The sequence below is a fragment of the Ahaetulla prasina genome, chromosome 1 (assembly GCF_028640845.1).
Source record: "Ahaetulla prasina isolate Xishuangbanna chromosome 1, ASM2864084v1, whole genome shotgun sequence".
Classification (NCBI taxonomy): Eukaryota; Metazoa; Chordata; class Lepidosauria; order Squamata; family Colubridae; genus Ahaetulla; species Ahaetulla prasina.
In genome coordinates, this window is record NC_080539.1 from 27,792,506 (window position 1) to 27,811,683 (window position 19,178).

General features: G+C 41.3%; 1 protein-coding gene across 1 annotated transcript; it reads right to left on the bottom strand.

Moving 5' to 3' along the window:
- Positions 1 to 15,261: 15,261 nt before the first annotated feature.
- On the bottom strand, positions 15,262 to 16,862 carry DNAJC30 (DnaJ heat shock protein family (Hsp40) member C30). The gene has a single exon (XM_058164568.1). The coding sequence runs from the start codon at positions 16,638 to 16,640 to the stop codon at positions 15,906 to 15,908; it is 735 nt and encodes a 244-aa protein (XP_058020551.1). The 5' UTR covers positions 16,641 to 16,862; the 3' UTR covers positions 15,262 to 15,905.
- Between the last annotated feature and the right edge of the window lie 2,316 nt (positions 16,863 to 19,178).

The following is a 19,178-nucleotide window of genomic DNA, read 5'->3' on the forward strand; positions in this document are numbered from 1 at the left end:
TTATTTCCCTGCTGAGGGATATAAGGGTGCATTCGGCCATTCCCAACGGACAGCCCTAGCTCTCTGACCTCCTCAGAGCTGGCCAGAAAATAAATTACCCTCTTCAGCCTGAGGTCAAGGTTGTTTGTAACGCTTTTCTACAAAACTGAATTCAAAAAAAAAAAATCAAAATTCCCAAGCCTTGAAATGTCACTTTCAAATATCAAAAGTTCTTCGCTTTTCGCTTCTGTGCAATGAGATTTTATTTCAGCTCCAGCAAGGCTTGAGTTTGTGAAGACCGATAGTAGGAGACCCATTTAGAGAAGGGCAGCTGAGCTTATCTTGAGGTTGTGGCAGTCAACTGTGCCATTCCTATTAGAGCAGCGTTTCCCAAGCTTGAAGAACTTTTAAGACATGCGGACTTCCAACTGCGAGAATTCCCCAGCCAGCTATGCAGGCTGGGGAATTCTGGGAGTTGAAGTCCGCACGTCTTAAAAGTTGCCAGGGTTGGGAAACTCTGCAGTAGAGAAAGGGGCTTTGGGTGGCTTGTGAAGAGAAAGTATGAAAGGTGTAACTGAGCCGGATCAGTAGACAAATTGCCCAGGCTCACCAAGTGAGGAATGGCTACTTCCTGCCTCAGTGGGTAATGATGTCCTGCAACTGAACCCACCGCAGCTGGTTTTGGGGGTGGGTGGGTGGAAATTGTACCAGGAAGGACCCATTGGGCATCTTTTCAAATCCTGGGTTGCAAAACCAAGCCCCTAATCTCTCTACTAAAAGAAGGCAGGAAATTCTGTTCCAATGGGGGAAGCGCCTTTAAGAAAAGCTTCTGCCATCATTTCCAGTTGTGGGATATCAGAGTTCAGGGTTGATTTTTCTCTTTAAAAACAAAACGAAACAGCGAAGAAGGAGGTGAAATCTAAATAAGTATATTTCCTGCCACCAAACAGCAGGGCATTTCCCAACTCACAAAGGTACTGCTGCAGTCATCATGGGAACTTAATAGCAGTCTTCATGGGAACTGGAGCACAGCGTGGATGGTGGAGTTATAAAGAGGACAAGGAAGGTTATCACAATGAAGGAAAGGATTTCTGCTCCTGGTATGAGATGCTGCCAGCATTCATTCAGAACTGAAATCCTATCCTATTCTCACCCCGATTAGACTTGGAGGTCGGTCTCCGATTTCTCTCCTAAGCTAGAATGTAAACAATCCCCAGTTCAGTTCCAGTCTTTTGTATTTTCTCCATTAGATTCACCAGCCAGTCAGTACAATAACATATTGTCTTCGGGCAGGGACCAGCTACAAAACCCAGACAACAAAGAGGAAAGCGCGCAGGGTGGGTGGGTTGGTATGTGAGGCAATGCCATGTAATGCAATCCATTCCTGAGAATTCCCCCCCTCCATGCACACCTTCCTATCTCTTCAGAGGTAAGATGCTGGACAGCTAAAATAAGACATTGCATCAACTTGGTCTGAAATTTCAAACTCAGTTGGAAAGGAACCCTATTTCCAAACTCTGGGTTTAATATCAAAAGTACCTTTTGCCAGAAAACGTGAGCCAAATTTTTTTTTGAAGTATTCATTGGCCAAGTTTAACATTTCACAGACAGTTTTTTTCCTTGTATCCTTTAAGTCCAGCAGCATCTATAATTCATGTGGATGGGTCACACTCAAGGCCCAATGTATCTAGTCTGGCATTTTCTTTGTAACAGTCACAGCCAATCAGAAGGCTCGGGAAAGCCTATGAATGGAGCATCTCTCAGTAGTTTGCTCCCAGCAACTATTTCTTAAAGGTATACTGCCTCTGAAATGAGAAGATCTGCTTTATGCTCTCATGTCTTACAGCCAATGTTAGACGCCTCATTCATGGATTTGCTTCCATTGTTTAATTGCAAAAAAATGAAAGAAAGAATAGAGGAAGAGGGCATTACATTAGGAGAATATTTGTGCCAGCGTTTACAAGGATGTTTGAGTTATCGACATCTGCTTGAAAATTTCCACTCAAATCTATTTCAGCTCCCAAGAAAAAGGGAACAAGAGAAGGCCATTTCTCAAGTATATGTTCATTCATTTAAATGCATGCAAATTTAAAGTCACTAGTTTTCTAGCATTGATGCTGAATTGTTTTTATTTTTGATGGCTAGGTTCAAAAACAAAATAGCCTGCTGTGATAACCTGGTTTGGCCCTTGCAGGTGCCCAGATCCTGGTTTTCTTCGGTGGGAAGCAGGAGTGGGTTCTCATTGACCAAAAGAGCAAACCGATCCTACCATCGAAAACAATCCTCAGTATCTCAAACAAGCCTAGAGGCCACAACACGCTCTTGGAATGTAAATCTGCTCCTTCAATTTTACCACAAGATGGAAGGGACAGCAGGAGGGGAGGAGGGGCCATTTCCAGTCTCCTCTACCTCTCGGACTTCACTGGATCCCCTCCCTCAATGACGTAATGCACAAGCCGGAACTGGTTCTTCTTCTTTTTTTTTTCTTTTTTTCCTTTGGGGACTTTGCTGCAAAACTTTATACATGTGTGAAAGGGGGGGGGTGTCTTTCCCAGGGGTTATCCGATTCTGGCAGTGCCCCCAGCAGCTTCAAGGTAGACCTCATGCTGTCTTCGTGAACGTTTTTTTCCATGTAATGTTTTTTGGAAACATAAGTGTGGAAACATAAATGTGGAATATATATATATATATATATATATATATATATATATATATATATATATATATATATATATATATATATATATATATATATATATATATATAATATTAAAATATTCTTTGGAATAAATTTAAATACTACATTTCTGTATGCAGCGTTTTCAAAGCTTGTTATTCTATATGTGGGAGAGGCACCTCGTGGGGCCATGGTTTTCGCAGGAAGGCAGAATATGTGTTGCTTTTGTCTTCATGTTGGGGTTCCCTCAGCAGGAATTTCCAAGACTGGGTTTCCCCCTACACTTGCTGTGGTTAAATATTGAGATAGGCCCAACATAATCATATTAGGGTTTAGGATTATGTTGGCTCCCAAAACATGCTGAATTACAAACCACTTGATGCTATTCTACTAGTGTCTAGGGTTTTATGCCAATTAGAACATAGAAAGTTACTATGTTTACCTAAGTATGGTTGCACATTCAGATCCATCCCGTATTCATTCTGGAAATAGGCATGCCAGTCTGTGGACAGCCTTTGCCAGCTTTGTTTGAAAGCATAACATGACTTGGCTTTTCCTTATTATGTATTGTCCTCTCCTACTACTAGGCACCATGTATCCGAGTTGCAAAAACTTTGCTCAGAAAAATGAATTATTCGTTATCTAGCAGCTAAGATATAAATGTCTTTCTAAAGCTGAAGTGAAGGGCTGCTGGGTAAGTGTCAATTCATTCCCTAAATCAGTGTCTCTTAATCTTGGCACGTTTACAATGTGTGACTTCAACTCCCAGGAGACCCCCAGTAGTAATTCTCAGTGGGGAATTTTGGGAGTTGAAGTCCACATGTCTTAAATTTGCCTAAGTTGAGAAATACTGGGGAGAGTATCTGTTTCAGCATAGTCTCCAGAAAAAAGAACGGCCCACTTAAAAGCTGTAGCAGTGCCCTCTGCTGATTGTAGGAAAATCCAGCTGAGAGTTCCACAGGTGCCAGGCAGCAGGCTACCAAAGAGGTTTCATTCCAAGGGATTAAGACCAAAAGAATCCCCTGGGAGGCAGCACAATCTTCTGGCTATTGCTGCAAATTAAGATTTGGCCTGAGCACCAGGTCAGAAGGGGGAAAGTAGGAGGGAAGATGGGAATAGACCCTGATTGAATAAAAAGTATTGTTTGTGTTCTGAAACACATTAAATTTGGCTGCTTCTCCAGGGTCCTGAATGGAAGTAAATAAGCATTATGACTTGGACTGTATTAACACTAATGACTGGATTTGTGCAAGAGCTCAATTTCATGCAAGATCTGTTAAAAAGAGTAGATACCATATCCATGTTCTAAATAAAACAACTTACAACATCAATAAATTGGTCTAGATAACTTACCAATTGGCACCTGCCATGTATAATAGGGAGTCAGTTATAATTGACTTATCCCTAGAAGATTGCTTTAAAGCTTCTTGAGAAAAATGTGAGCAAAACAATTAGGAAAAAATAATTACAGTGACATGCTTATTCTTATTAACTGCTACTATTAATACAACAATATTATTTATAGCCTTAGACCCCTGCAATTGGCAAGTACAAAACTAAAAAATATATATACTGTACTTCCCCACAGCCCTGAAATGAATAAATAATTCTAATAAGAAATAACAGTATAAAGAATATGTTTATTTCTTTATCATCTTGGTATCTGCTGTTTTAAACTGACTGCAAACGGAATTTAATCCTGGAGATCCGGCTGGAATTCTTGTTCAGCAAAATTCAATGGAAGAGCATGCCAATGTCTTTCTTAGTCTAACATATCCGTTGTGTAGATGAATTGGGCTATGCCAGAGAGATAAGTAGAAGTGACTTCAGTTCCCGAGTCACAGATACACTCTAAGGAAAGCATTTTAGTACAGAATGCCACTGGGCATGAGTAAGAAACAGTAATGAATCTCCTCTCAACTCAACTGTGTTGGGTTTCAAGACATAATTTTCTTGTCTTTTTCTAGGAATCCAGTATCAGGTAGATCTTTGTAATGGTTAGCTTCTCAGGTGTGCTTAAGGATCTGAGAAAACAGAGGAGGAGAAAGGCCCTGGGATTAAAATCCAGAGAGACAGGGTTTTATCAGGAGGACTAAAAAGTGCATTGAAGAGTCTTGGTGGGGAACAGGGAAAGTAGAATAGGTCTTGCATTCTTAATCAAGCATCCAATGACTGAATGAATAGATCCTGCTTGAGCTAAAACATGGAGAGGAATAGAGTTCACACAATACACTAAACTAATGTTTCTCAACCTTAAAGTTGTGTGGATGGGGAATTATGGGAGTTTAGGTCCACATATCTTAAAGTTACTGAGGTTGAGAAACATTGCACTAAAATGAAAGCAAATATTCCAAAGTACGAACTTAGCACAATGTCTGAATCCAGTAATGATACCATTGGGCACATGATAGGAATTAAAGGCAAATTACATTATTCACATGATTTGTTGGATGACATAATGGCCTACATGATGTCACTTGCTCTTCTTGCCTGTTCTGTAGACATCCATTTATTATTTTCCGTCTGATACCATTTAATAGTTGCTACAAAACAAGACATGTCTAGAATTGGAAAATTGGGCTGCTCTGGCGTTTATACGGTTTGGTTGCAATAGTATATCTCTGATGATTATAAAAATAACTTGTCATGTATTGCTCAGTTTTTTTGCATCCTGTCTGCCATGTCAATCATGGCGTGGCATTAAAATGTTCACAAACATTCCAGATACTATTTGGGCAACATAACTGGTTAGTGAAGCTGTCATCTGTGTTCACCTAATATCTAAGTATAAACACACCAACCGGATTGGATTTACAATATAGACACCGTTCCCCCAAATCTAACCCATATTATTTATTTATTTATTTTAATTTATTATTTTAATTTCTGCCAGTAAGCGTAGTAAATCAAAGCAAGTTTTTATTAGAGAGGCCAGCATAAGGAGGATGGGACACAGTCAATGGAAAAGCATAGAAGATATATCAGATCTTTAAAAATATGAAAAACTAGAAGATATTAAAGCAGAAAGTTTACAGGCAGTCCTTGACTTAACAACCACAATGGAGACCAGAATTTTCATTGCTAAATACAGCAGTTGTTAAGTGAGTTGCACCCATTTTGTGACTGCTATGGTTGTTAAACGAATCTCTGCAGTACTTAAGTAATGCACATGGTTCTTAGGCAAAGCCAACTTTCCCCATTGACTTCGCTTGTAGGAAGCCAGCTGGGAAACTGCAATTGCCAATGGTGATCACCCAACCCTGGGCCATTTGCAACCATCATAAATACTTGCAGGTTGCCAAGCACTCAAATTCTGATCACGTGACCGTGGGGATAATGCAATGGTCATAACTGTGCAAACTGGTCATAGATCATATTTTTCAGTGCCGGTGTAACTTTGGTCACTAAATGAATGGTTTCAAGTACTACCTATTCGTGAAAACCTAGGAGAAACTAAAAGAAATGGTAGGACTAAGCTTATTGTGTTTTGAGAATGCATCTTCTAGATCAGGGGTATCAACCTTGCGGCCCGTGGGCCAAATGCATCATGTGCTAGCTCCGCCCCCACCTGGTTTAGCAAAGGGGGGGAAATCCTGATACATCACGCAACGCCGCCATGACAACGCGAGTTTGACACCCCTGTTCCAGATCTTCACCGAATCTAATTAAGGATTTTTTTATTTTCTGTAGCCAACTGTACAAGGAGGTTTAAAGAAAGGGGAGGCTGGGGAAGATGATCTTCTAGAATCAGAAAAGGATAGTACAGTATTGAAAAAAAATAATGAGAAGCTAAGATTGATGATGTCCATCAAAGCAATAGTCTGAGAACATTTGCCTTGAAGCAACAAGTCTGCTAAGCAAATTCCCAGCCATTGCGTGGGGTTATATTTCTCTTTTCCTTGGAGAGCCTAAAGAACAGATTCCCTTTATATTGTCCTCAGAACAGTCCTGTGAGTTGTGACTCAGAATGTGTGTCTGGCCAGAGTCACTCATGGTTGTGGGTAGACTTGAAAGTGGTCTTGCTGGCCCAGCTCCAGTCCTTGAACACTCCACTCCAGTGGCTTTCCATTCGCCTCAGTTTTTCCTTGGTGGCCAGGAGCCAACACACAAGGGAGCTGATGCTTGCATTTTTAAGCTCAGTATTAATTCCACATAGGCTGGGATCAGTTGGAAGGACTTGGGCCAGCAGCCTGGAGCCCTCCAGGATAAATGGACAGGGAATGTTCAATCTCACAGAAATCTGCATTGCCAAAGGCTCATGCGCATAGAATGGGAGCAGCTGGCAGAGAGTTCCCTTGGCATGGCCAGCCATGCTGTTTAGGGGAAGCACCAGACAAAATATTGGCAAGGTGCTACAAGTCGGATAAACAGCGACATTTTTGAAAGCTGGCGGGGGGGGGGGAGTATTTTGAATATTGCTACTAATAAAACATAAAATGTGCATTTAATTAACAAGCACTGGATATAACCACAAACCAACAGCAATAGTAAGAAAACATAGATAAAGGAGAAACCACAGAGATGTTATTTCTTGAGAGTCCAAGTAATTTTAGGGAAGAATCTTGAAGGGAGATCCATCCCACATTCAAGATTATGTTCCAGGCTGTGTTTCGCTTTGTTTGCTAGTAGAAAGAAAATGGCTTTATTTATTATTTATTCATTTACTGAGGCTTACAAACCACTCTAATCCAAAAGGACTCTGAGCTTCCCAATTTTACTATTGGTGATTCATGTACCATGGAGTTTTTCATTCAAATATCATTGAAACAAATTCACAACCTGGTTTAGTCTAACAGCAACAGAGTTGGGAGGGACCTTGGAGGCCATCTAGTCCAACCCCCTGCTCATGCAGGAGACCTGTACTAGGGATTCGGGCCGCCGAACTGCTGACCTTTCTGTCGTGTCCCACTCCCCCTCCGACGACCGGGTCAAGGAAGTCCGTATCAAATGTGGCAACGAAGCCTCTGCAGCTTGCCAAATTCCTTTGAGGTTTATCAGGGCAGGCAGGAGTCCAAGTTGTTACTTCAGTGATAGAGTCCGATATCAGCAAACCAGATGAGACTTTGCTTGACTCAAGGTTGGAATGCCAAAAGCAGGTCCTTTATATAGGCTGTGGGGTGTGGCTCCATGACTCAGCATTTATCCAGGCCTGCCCCTCCCTTCCTTCTGCTGGCGTTGCCTCTCAGATCTCCGGAAGCGAGGATCCTCCCACTTTGAATTCTCTTCTGCTATTTGGGAAAGGGAGGGGTCAGAAGGAGTAGGCCCGAGCAATTCCAATCCGTGGCTGACTTCCTCTGACAGCTGAGCCAAAGGAACACACGCCTTATGAGTGAGGTTTATCGGGTTTGTTTGTTCATTCCTGGAATCCTCTCCGGGCATAGGGCCAGGGCCAGGGGCTGGAGGCATGACAGGCTGTTCATCTTCATTATCAGACTCGGAGTCTGATAACAGGCCCGGTTGGAGATGGAAGGGGTCCGGCTGAGGAGAGGAGGGAGGATGAGTCACAACACTTTCTGATCGACAAGCTCAGAGTCTTAGCCAGGCTTTTAAATAGCAATTCCTTCAAACTTTCCTGAAAACCTGGCTTTGCTTTTAGGTCTGGGGTTAAGATTATTGATGAGGTATACTATGTTATACTGTGAGAGTGTTATACTGTGCTATTGAAGACATGCACTTTCTTCTTTTGTTGTTGTTCATGACTTTTAATATGTAAGCTTCCCAAAATTGTTTAGAATAGGGTAACCTTTAAAATGGCAGGGAGGGAGGGAAGGAAGGAAGGGAAGAAGGAAGGGAAGAGTTGAGAGCCTTTTGGAGTACTAATGGTGTTTATGATACAGCTAGATTAAAGCCTTCCAGATCTCTTACTTGCTGAGTTGCCATGCAGAAAAGGAAAATCCAAACCTGCAAAGACAGAATTACAAAGGGAATATGGAAAGTTCAATACAGGAAGAGAGTAAATGACTTGAGTAAACAGTAACTAGCTAGCCATCAACAAATTAAAATAGAGTGGATTGAACACTGCTATAAAAAGAAGAAACAATGTTGATTTCGCAGACGGGAAAAATACAGCAACAACAGTACTCAGATAAAATGCAGTCAGTGACCAAATAATATGAATTAGATGAAACACTAAATTCAAGGGTTTTCCATGGTCTCGGTTTATGTTCCAACAATTGATGCAGACCAAAAGTAGGTTGATGAATTGTATGGTCAAGTTCAATTTTTAATTGACAGAATATGTAAGGTATAGAGCTTCCGGAGGAGTCTGAAATGCCAAAGTTGGAAATAGTAAGGAGAAAGCATCCTGTATGGCCTAGGAAAGCAAAATGAAGTAGGAGTACAACTTGCCAGTTTTTGCCAATCCAATTATTTTTTTATTCTTCAAGCCAAGCAAAGGGGAAGAACATTGTCAACCACTTTCCACAGTATAGTCTTGGGTATAGGCAGTCCTCGACTTACAACAGTTTGTTTAGTGACCAAAGTTACGACGACACTGAAAAAAGTTGACTTATAGCCATTTTTCACACTTATGACTGTTGCAGCATCCCCATGGTCACATGATCAAAATTCAGACACTTAGCTACTGACTCATATTTATGACGGTTGCAATGTCCCAGGGTCATGTGATCAGCTTTTGTGAGCTTCTGACAAGCAAAGTCAATGGGGAAGCCAGATTCACTTAACAACCGTGTTATTAACTTAATAACTGCAGGGATTCATGTAACAAATGTGGCAAGAAAGGTCACTAACTGAATTCACTGAACAAATGTCTCATTTAGCAACATAAATTTTGGGCTCAATTGTGGTTGTAAGTCGAGGACTACCTGTATATACTCAACTTTGCTAAGGAAATCATCAGGAATCACTTCAATGTGCTGAACCTTGCTCATGGGGAACCAGAGGAAGTGTGAAATGAATTCAAAGAAGTTGTTAAGGATGATTATGAAAAGAGACTAGGAAATAGGCAGCAAACAAGAGAGAACAAATGGTGGAAATTGTGAAGAAAACAAGCAAAACTAAAGTCAGGAAGACAAAAGATCTCAAGAATGAACTTAACCAAGAATTTTGGAAAGCTCTGAGAAAAAAACAGGAGCAATATTAGACCAATATCTCTAAAGAGATCAAAGATGGAACAGAACAAGGAAAGTCTTCCAAAAGATCTTCAATCTCGGAAGGAAGTTCCAAGCTCAAATCACCCTCAAAGAACAGGTAATAATTGACTCAAAGAAGATCAAAGAAAGATAGAGTGTGCTTATGTTCTGTTCAATAGAGATGCCACTATCTAAGTTATTTTAGAAAATATTTAATCGTAATTGTAATTGTAAATATTTATTTATTTATTTATTTATTTATTATTCATATTTATATACCGCCCTATCTCCCAAAGGACTCAGGGCGGTTTACAGGCATTTAAAAAACAGATAAATACAGTCTAAAAACAATTAAAAAACTTATTCTAAAAGCCTAATAATTAAAAATATAAGAATAAAACCCAATTTAAAACCCGTAAATTAAAATCTAGCTCAGTCCTGCGCAATTAAATAAGTATGTTTTAAGCTTGCGGCGGAAGGTCCGAAGGATATCTATATATCTATTTACAAGAATCTCCAATATTTAAAAAATGAACTTAGATCAGCACCCCAGTCATTATCAAATCAGATGTGTACAGGAATTGGTAGAATATAATAGCAAACAATGGAAGAATCAGTAAAAGCTGTAACGGAATTATGCCAGCAAATCCGGAGAACAAGTGTGGCTAACAGATTGGAAACAGTCAGTTTACATACCAACAGCAAAGAAAGGAGTCTGAAAAGTATTATATGAGTCTGCGAAGTATTGTATGACATCCTTAATGTCACATGCAAGCAAAATAATGCTAAATTAATCCAATACAGATTAGAGCTCTACATGGAGAGGGGGATATTACATGTTCAGTCTGGTTTTAGAAAAGACTAAGAACAAGAAACATTATTGCTGATGCATGCCGAATAATTGGGATAGCTAAACAATACTAACAAGAAATCAATGTGTGTTTAATTGGTTATAAAACCAATTAAACTCTGTGATATTTTGGGGAATCTAGAACATCTCATTGGTTCTTCATGTGAAACCTGTACAAAGGACAGGAAGCCATAGTCTAGATCAGGGGTCTGCAACCATAAACACTCAAAGAGCCATTTGGACCCATTTCCCACAGAAAAGAAAACACTGGGAGCCACAAAACCCTTCCCATGCCTGACTATTTCTTAAGTGCCCAGAAAACTAGCATATGTAGTTGAATTAAAAATTTTGTTTTCTTCTGAAACTTTTCTTTTCTTGGATTTATCCATGGTTGGCCTACCGGGGGTTGAAAAGCTTAATAAATTGTGTGCTGGCGGGTGTCACACATTGGCAGTTGTGATGCATATTTTGAGTGACGGAGCCGCAACAGAGGGGTGAAAGAGCCACATAAGACTCCAGGGTCACAGGTTGCTGACCTCTGGTCTAGATCAGCAGCCCTTAACCTTTTGGGCACCAGGGACCAGTTCCATGGAATGAGATTTTTCCCCCGGACTGAAGGGGGCGTGGTTTCATCTGCTGCCTGCATCTCACAGATGGGGCTTCATTTGTTTGAGGGCCCACTTTCTGGCATGCCGTGAACCAGTGCCGGTCCATGGCCCAGGAACTGGGGACCTCTGGTCTAGATGGAACATGATGAAGAAATCTGAGGCTCCAGGTCAGCAAAGGAATGAGACAAGGCTGCATACCCTCTCCTTATTTATTCCATCTCTGTGCTGAATATATATTGTGGGAGGCTGGATTGGAAGAACATGTGGTTTTAAAACAGTAGGAACAAACATCAATAATCTATGCTATGCTGATAGCACTACTCTGATAGCAGAAAATGCAAAGGATCTAGAAACTAAAGTCATGAAAGTCCAGGAGCAGCCAAAAAACTGGGGCTAAGTTTTAAATATAAGAAAGACCAAAATAATGACAACAGGTAGAGCAAACAGCCTTCAAACTGACAATGAAGACATCGAACTGAAGCTCTTAGGATCATCTATCAACACGAAAGTCAAGAACTAGCACAGGATAGCAGTCAAGGCAACGGGGAAAAAAATATTGAGATGCTATGATCTCTCTCTGTCTGTAAAGATCTGAGTAATTCAGTCAGTGGCTTTCCTTCCTTTCCTACGAATATGAAGGTTGGACTTCGAAACAACATAATAGAAAACATGTTTAAGCTTTTAAACTTTGGTGTTGGAAAAGACTGGTGAGAATACGATAGCTAGCCAAGAAAAAAAATGATAACAGGGGAAATCAATGCAGAATTCTCACTTTAGGCAGAAATTACCATTCTTAAATTATAGTAGTTTGGGCATCTTTATTATTTATACATGATATATGGCCTGGTTATCCGAGGTTATACTCCAACTGTTTCTGACCACCTGGTATTCAGAGCAGATGCACTCTAGGTATCTCCTATTAAACCACTAAACTTCAGAAAGTGTGCTTTCTCTGTCACTGTCTCCACTCTAGAAGAGCAACCCCCAGGGATTAGAAAGGTACCCACTTGCCTGGCATTCCAGAAAATCCTTAAGACCTGACTCTCTTCCCATCAAGGGATTTGTATTAATTGATGTATGGGTGGGGCCACAAATTAGTATTTTATTTATTGTTCTGGTGGTTTTAGTCCAGATCATCTATTTATGTGCTTGTTTTTATTGTTCTTTGGATTTTGTAAGCCGCCCAGAGTTTAATGGAGTGGCTGGCTGTAACAAATTTAGTAAATTATTCATGCACCATTATTAAATTTTGTTTGTAAACAATCAGTTCTCTGAGAAAATGAGACACAATTGTAAATACCACTCCTATGTCTAAGATACTACACTACCACTAAAAATAATTTTTAACAAAGAACATAACAACTCAGCATAGTTGAGGTTGTCATTTTGTGGGTAGTGGCAGCAAACTATATTTCTCCCACAATTAGAAGAACTTATGCCAGTGATACCAAATAAACTGGTTGACAGTCAACACAACTGAAAGTTGCCACGGCTAGAGACAATTGATGTAAAAGATGCCCCTCCCCACGACCTGATCAAAATCCAAAGCCAAATTCTAAGGTTTCAAAATTAGGTCTTAACAAATTTACTCATTTGGCGTTAGGGTAGTTGTCTTCTTTTGGCTATTTGACAGAAACGTTACAGATATGAATTCAAGCAATTAGGGTGTTTCAAACCACATAGAATACATGTTTCAGAGTCAATTTCATAAGGGGCAGATTTGAAAGAACTTGAGATGTCGAGGGTGGTTCATGGACTACTTTAGGTATACGACAGGTTTGTTGTTCATTCTTGGCATATGACGTCATGGTAAGAATGGTTTGCACCAACACATACCTCTAGGCTCAAAATAACACCAGGGTATCTCACATATCACAACGTCTCTATTGTGAAAGCCTCGATAGCACACCAGACGTAAACTTCAGTCCTTTAATTCAGGCTGTTCCCACAAGTCCATTCAAATGAAGAACAGAACCAAAGTTCAGCCTTGCTTTGAGTTCCTGGGTTCTCCCACATTAGAAATCAAGCACAGCTTGTTCAAATTGTAGCTGGTAAAGTTGGCTGGATCCCCATCCTCACAGAAATCTCAAGGGACAGGTTATTTTGCTCGTGTACTGGCTGCTCAGAAACTGCTGATGGAGAGAAGGGGAGGGGAGTCATCTTAGCCCTCTATCTGCTTAGGTTGAGCAAGAGAAAGAAAGATCTGCTTCCCATTTGCCAATGGGTAGCCCTTGGTTACAGGCAGCAGCCGCTGTCTCTGGGATGCCAGTCAGGCTCTGCTATTGGTGGAGAGGGCCAGCCAGGCTCTCCAACTTGCTGATGGGCCACCCGTTGCCTTGGCAACAGCAGCATCCAGATACGCTTGTGAAGGCAAGGCAACAGAGATTCTGCAAGCTTCTCCAGAAAGCCCTAGCGACCACCATGCAGTTCCACCTGAACCTAAGCCACACAATGCAAGATTGGTAGGGAGAGGGTGTGTGTGTGTGTGTGTAGAATTCCTTGAAATGTTGCACGGAATGCCTAGATCCTAGCAGGTATATTTCAGTGTACTGTCATACTGCAGGAAATCTCATAGCAGGTCTCAGATAAAATAGTATTACTTCGGGTGGGGGGAGAACAATACTAAAAAAGCTAGGAAGCTTTCATTATGGGCATTTTATATTCTCTGTGGCCATGCTTCATTTAACACAGGGATTGGTGCTCAGCTATGAAGTGTGTACACTTTTAGAAAAGTGCCCCTAAATGTGAAGGCTGGTTATATGACAAGCCAAAATGCTATTCGCTGATTTATGATTTATCATATGCTCTTGTGCAATCCTGCTTCAAAGTGCTTTTTTCCTCCACTATTACATCAGTTATTACGACGTCTAAACTGGCTTTTGTATCTTCCAAGGAACTTTATTTGAAAGTGATCCTTAAAACATCCTAGGAATGAACAGGAACAACAATCTGAACTGTGTCCAAAACTGGCATCTAATGGAAATCTACCTGCAGAGCAACAATCTAAAGGCAGTTCAAATAAATTAAGCTAATTACAAAATACACAGAAGATATCTATCTATCTATCTATCTATCTATCTATCTATCTATCTATCTATCTATCTATCTATCTATCTATCTATCTCACTCCTAGTCTGGTGGTTCTTCATATCCAAGAGAATCGGACTCTTTTTTTCTAGTTTGAGATTGATGGCTGCTTTTATGACAGTCATCAATCACAAGGAACTTATTTCCTCTCACTATCCATATATGGGGATTCATTCTTCTTAAATCCAGCTAGTTCAAGAACAAAGCACTCTAGCTTATGAATCTAAATGATTTCACTAGCAGTTGTAGATCAGAACAGTACTAGGACTCCCTCTATAGTACTGTTTAGGAACAACATTCCAGTTTTTGAAAACAAAGGAGAATTGCTAGAGGGGAGGGGTTATTGGCTAAAAAAAATGAAAAAGGGCAGGCGCTTTTTCACTCTCATCCAGACAAGGAGCAGACAGCAGACAGTTTAGGAGACTCAGAATGAAAATCATACAGGAAGGAAAAAAGAAAAACAAAGGACTAAGGCTACAATAAGTGTTTACAAAAAACTAGATGTATTTGTACAATATATTAAATTTGGCTTATGTTTATGTTCTGGTTTCTGGGATTCTATTATGCAATCCCATTGTTTGATTTGTTAATGATTTAATACACAATGTGAAAATGGGATAATTCAATTACACAATTATTTGGGTGGGTCAGTTAAGAAACGTGATAAATGAAAGTTATACCGTGGAAATGCAGTTTGGGGGTGGGGGGAAATATTAATGCAGAAAACACAATCTTCAATTAAAAAGCACATTTTGGCACTATTCTAAATCATCCCCAATGTATGATGTAAAAGATGTCATAGTTAAAGATAGCTCAATAATGTATGCATCATCAATCTTTGCACTTATATGCACTTATATGCAATCTTTGCATATAAATGTACATTTGTGTGTGGCTTGAACGTTTTGTAGTTTTGTAGACATAAGGAAACCACAGTACAGCTATACAATACAATCTGCAAAAAGCCCACAATGGTCAAACAGTTTATCCAATTAAATTATATTTAGGATAAAGACATGATTGGCTCTCAGTACAAGAAGTCAAACTGTCCAGAAACTGTCCCTCTATTTGCATACTTAACAAAAATAAAACATTTGCTCATAACATTCAAATTTCTTTCTGTACTTTTACATTCTGCAGCAGCCTTGGGCCCAAATCCAGGACAAGTCTTAACAATAGTATAAATATGCCCATGCAAAACCAGCAACATTTCAACCCCTGTGAAAAGAAAGGAAAAACCACCTCAAATCCTTCTACTCTTACTTGACTCAAAGGAAGAGGAAGGAATTTCATGCTATAGAAGTGGCATCTGGTGATAATACTTTGCATGGGGAAGCACCTATATATTTCTTCTCCAGAGGCTGTTAAGCATGGACAATTAACTACATAAAACTATGCCTTGTTTCAAATCCTTCTAAACCTGTAAAGTCCTCTGGGCGCTAGATGAAGGTTCCCCAAGAGATTGCTCATGTACCCCAAAAGCTGCTGAGTGCCCTGCAGCAGAAAGTTCACAAATGTCTCGCCCCCCGTTTTTCTGTTTTTTCCGCCGGCTTCCAAAGCTTCCCCAAGAGATCAGCATATGAGGTTAGCACAACTTTCTTCTCTCTTTCTCCTCACTGGTATCGGAGGAGGATCATGACGCTGGATAAAAACAGCACGAGGAGAAAACTTTCAAAGAGACTGTACTTCTCCTGCTCCTTGCTCTCTTTGCGCCTCTGCAATTCCTGCTGCTTCAGCCGCATCAGGCGGTCCCGTTCCAACTGCTCGGCATAATGGGCTCGGTAAAATTCATCGAAGTTGAAGATGGGCTTGCCTGAAGGGTGGCCAGAGGTGTACGCAGGCGGCTTCTTGGACATTTTCTGAGCAGCTGCTGCTGCTGCTGCTTTACTTTTGCCAGGGGGCTTCCTGGCGTTGGAAATGTCCTTCTCGGTGAGGAGGCCACGGTCGTACTTCTTGCGCAGGCTGAGGCTGCCCAACACCTGATAGGCCTGGGTGATGTGAATGAAGCGATCGGCCGCCTCCACGCTGCCCGCATTGCGATCCGGGTGATAGAGAAAGGACTGTCTGTAGTAAGCGGTCTTGATTTGGGCCTGAGTAGCGGTGCTTTGCACTCCCAGCAATTCGTACAGGTCTTTCGGGCCAGCACGGCGCCAAACGTTTCCTCTTCCTTCCCCTTCCTGGCCATTTTTACCCTGGCCGGGACCTGATCGCTTACGAAAGGCAACGGGAAAGACAAGGGTAGGCAGCGCTGCTTTGGGCCTAAAACCGGCTCCATAGGACGACCAGAGGAGATCTGAGGCGAGGACAGAGGCGGCCCTTGACTGGCGCTGCGATCTTGCCAAGGCCATAGGCGGCGTCTTTAAAAGCCGACGGCGATTCGTCCGCCCGCGACCTCTGCCATCTTCAGTTAACCCGACCGCCTTAAGCAAAATCAACCGGTAGTCCAGAAACGGAAGCCCATTAGAAAATTCTTCCTGGCCGGCCAAAAGGCGAGGCGTAGTCAGCTATTGGTCAGCTCTTGATGGACGTGGCATGCAGCCACTAGCAAGAAGGCGGAAAGCAGCGGTAAAAGAGAGACGGTGTGTCCCAACGCGTGAAACGACCACGGCGCATGAGCGAAGCGGTCTCAATGTGCTTTCGTTTCCGGTAAGAGCTGGGAGGGGGAGAAAAAGAGAGAGTGGTCTGAAGACAGACGGGGAGCTTGGCCAATTCAAGAACTGGTAGGCGGGGCAAAGGCCGAAATGGGAAAAAGTACGTCATACGCAGCGTTATTCTGTCTGATTAATTGTTTCTACGTCACCCCACCTGTTCACCAATGGGAGCGCCTTATGGGGTGGGTTCGGCATCCAAAGCGTCTGAATCGAATGGTAGCAGAAGCTGCGTAGTTCGGGACTTTTATTGGCAGCAGCTCAATGGGACGCTAGAACAATTTAGTGCCGCCTAGCACCGTCCTGTTATTAAGCTTCTTAATAAAAAGATTGCTTGCTGGGGCTCTTGTAAGGTTTTCTGTTGCTGTATTAACATGATCGTTAACCCTAACAGTTGCATTCGGACAATATGGTATTGTAAAGGCAATTAACTTTTTGTGGTTTATGTCATGAGAACTCGGCCCTGTGGGTTAGCTGATTATTTAGTGTACCGTGCAAAATGGATTCAGTATCCAAACTTAATTATTTTGCATGAACATAACCTCACGGGACTCCCATGTGGTGATAGCCTGTGCTCTAACTCTACTGTTGGAAAACCCATAGGTGATTGGACTGATTTGAAATGCTATGCTGTATGCCAGGGGTCTCCAACCTTGGCAACTTTTAAGACTTCTGGATTTCAACTCCCAGAGTGCCTCAGGCAGCTTTGCTGGCTGAGGGATTCTGGGAGTTGTAGTCCCCAAGTCTTAAAGTTGCCAAGGTTGGAGACCCCTGCTATATGCTGTGGTTTGCAAATTACAGTTGCTGCATTCATGCGTTATCTAAATCGGAATGAAACAAGCCCAATTAAAGCACGTCATGATATGTGATCACAATCTCTCATTTTATAATACAGTAGCTTAAACCTTGAATTACAGCAGTGTTGTGGCAGTCGAGGTGGGCAGTAACTACATTATATTTGCATTATGAGTTACTTTAAAGACTTCACATACTATTCAGGGAGCAGATCCTGAGTCTGAAAACAAAGTAAGGGAATCTTGGTTCTTTTCAGTTGTAGAAAGTTAGCACCCATCCTTCTAGAAAAATGAAATATTCTAGGAAATATTAAAAAGGCAGAATATATTTCTTTGGATGAGAAATGGAGAAACATGTTTTTTTAGACAGGAAGCAGACTCATTCTTAGTAGTCCCCACCCTCCTCAATAGTCCACAGCAGATGTCAGCACTTAAGAGATAAAGAGATAGCTAGGTCTATCTATAAGGAAATACCCTCATGCAAGAGCCAGCAAAGGTAGGATTAGCCCTCAGCCATAATAGGAATTGCCCAAAGCCCCTTCATTACATCACCCAGCAAGATTCAACCAAGCCTGGTTCTCAAGACAACCAAAGATACCCCATAGGGCCCCATAGGAGTCTGACAACCAATTAGAATACATTTCTTTCACAGGAACAGGAAGCAAGTTCAAAGCCCAAAAGAGGGTATCTCACTCTCCATTCCATGTGCTCAGCTATTCAGGACTTCAAACCATGTGGTTCTGGCCACCATTAAACCTTCCTTCCAAGCAGTCTCCATGTTTCCAGTGCCTTTCTTCCCACTTGGAACTGAACCCAGATGGACATTTCTTCCAACACAGTCATGGTTAGATGATAAAACTAGATTTCTCTTCTCTTATAAAAACTTGACCTTTTACTCCAGTTGGGGAGTAATGAAGAAAAAAAAATTCTACTTGCATGGTCATTTGTCCATCTCTGGTTGAATGTAAACTAATGAGATTAATATAGGCATCTGTAACAAGCTACAGTGATGTCAAAATGACACGCATTATTACACTTTCAAAATTATTTATTTTACAGTAATTGATTTTAGAGGGGCTCAAACTGAGGGGCCTTGAATTACCAAACATTTTGAAATTTGGTTGCTGAATGAAATAAGAGTAATATGTGATGGAAGTAAAGAAACTGAATGTGTAATGAATGGTGTAGCATTGAGCAAGGAGTAAGACAGACAAGGATGTGTGATATTTCCTTAAATGTATTTTTTAAAAGTATTTATGGGTAAAAACCAGTGGTGGGTTGCTACTGGTTCGCCCCAAATCAGGCAAACTGGTAGTGGCATCGGGAGGCTCCATCCACCTGCCTGGATGCTTCGCATGCACAGAAGCAAACCAGTAGCAAACTAATTTGAAACCCACTACTGGTAAAAATGTAAGGGGTTCTGGTAGCAATAGCATTTAGACTT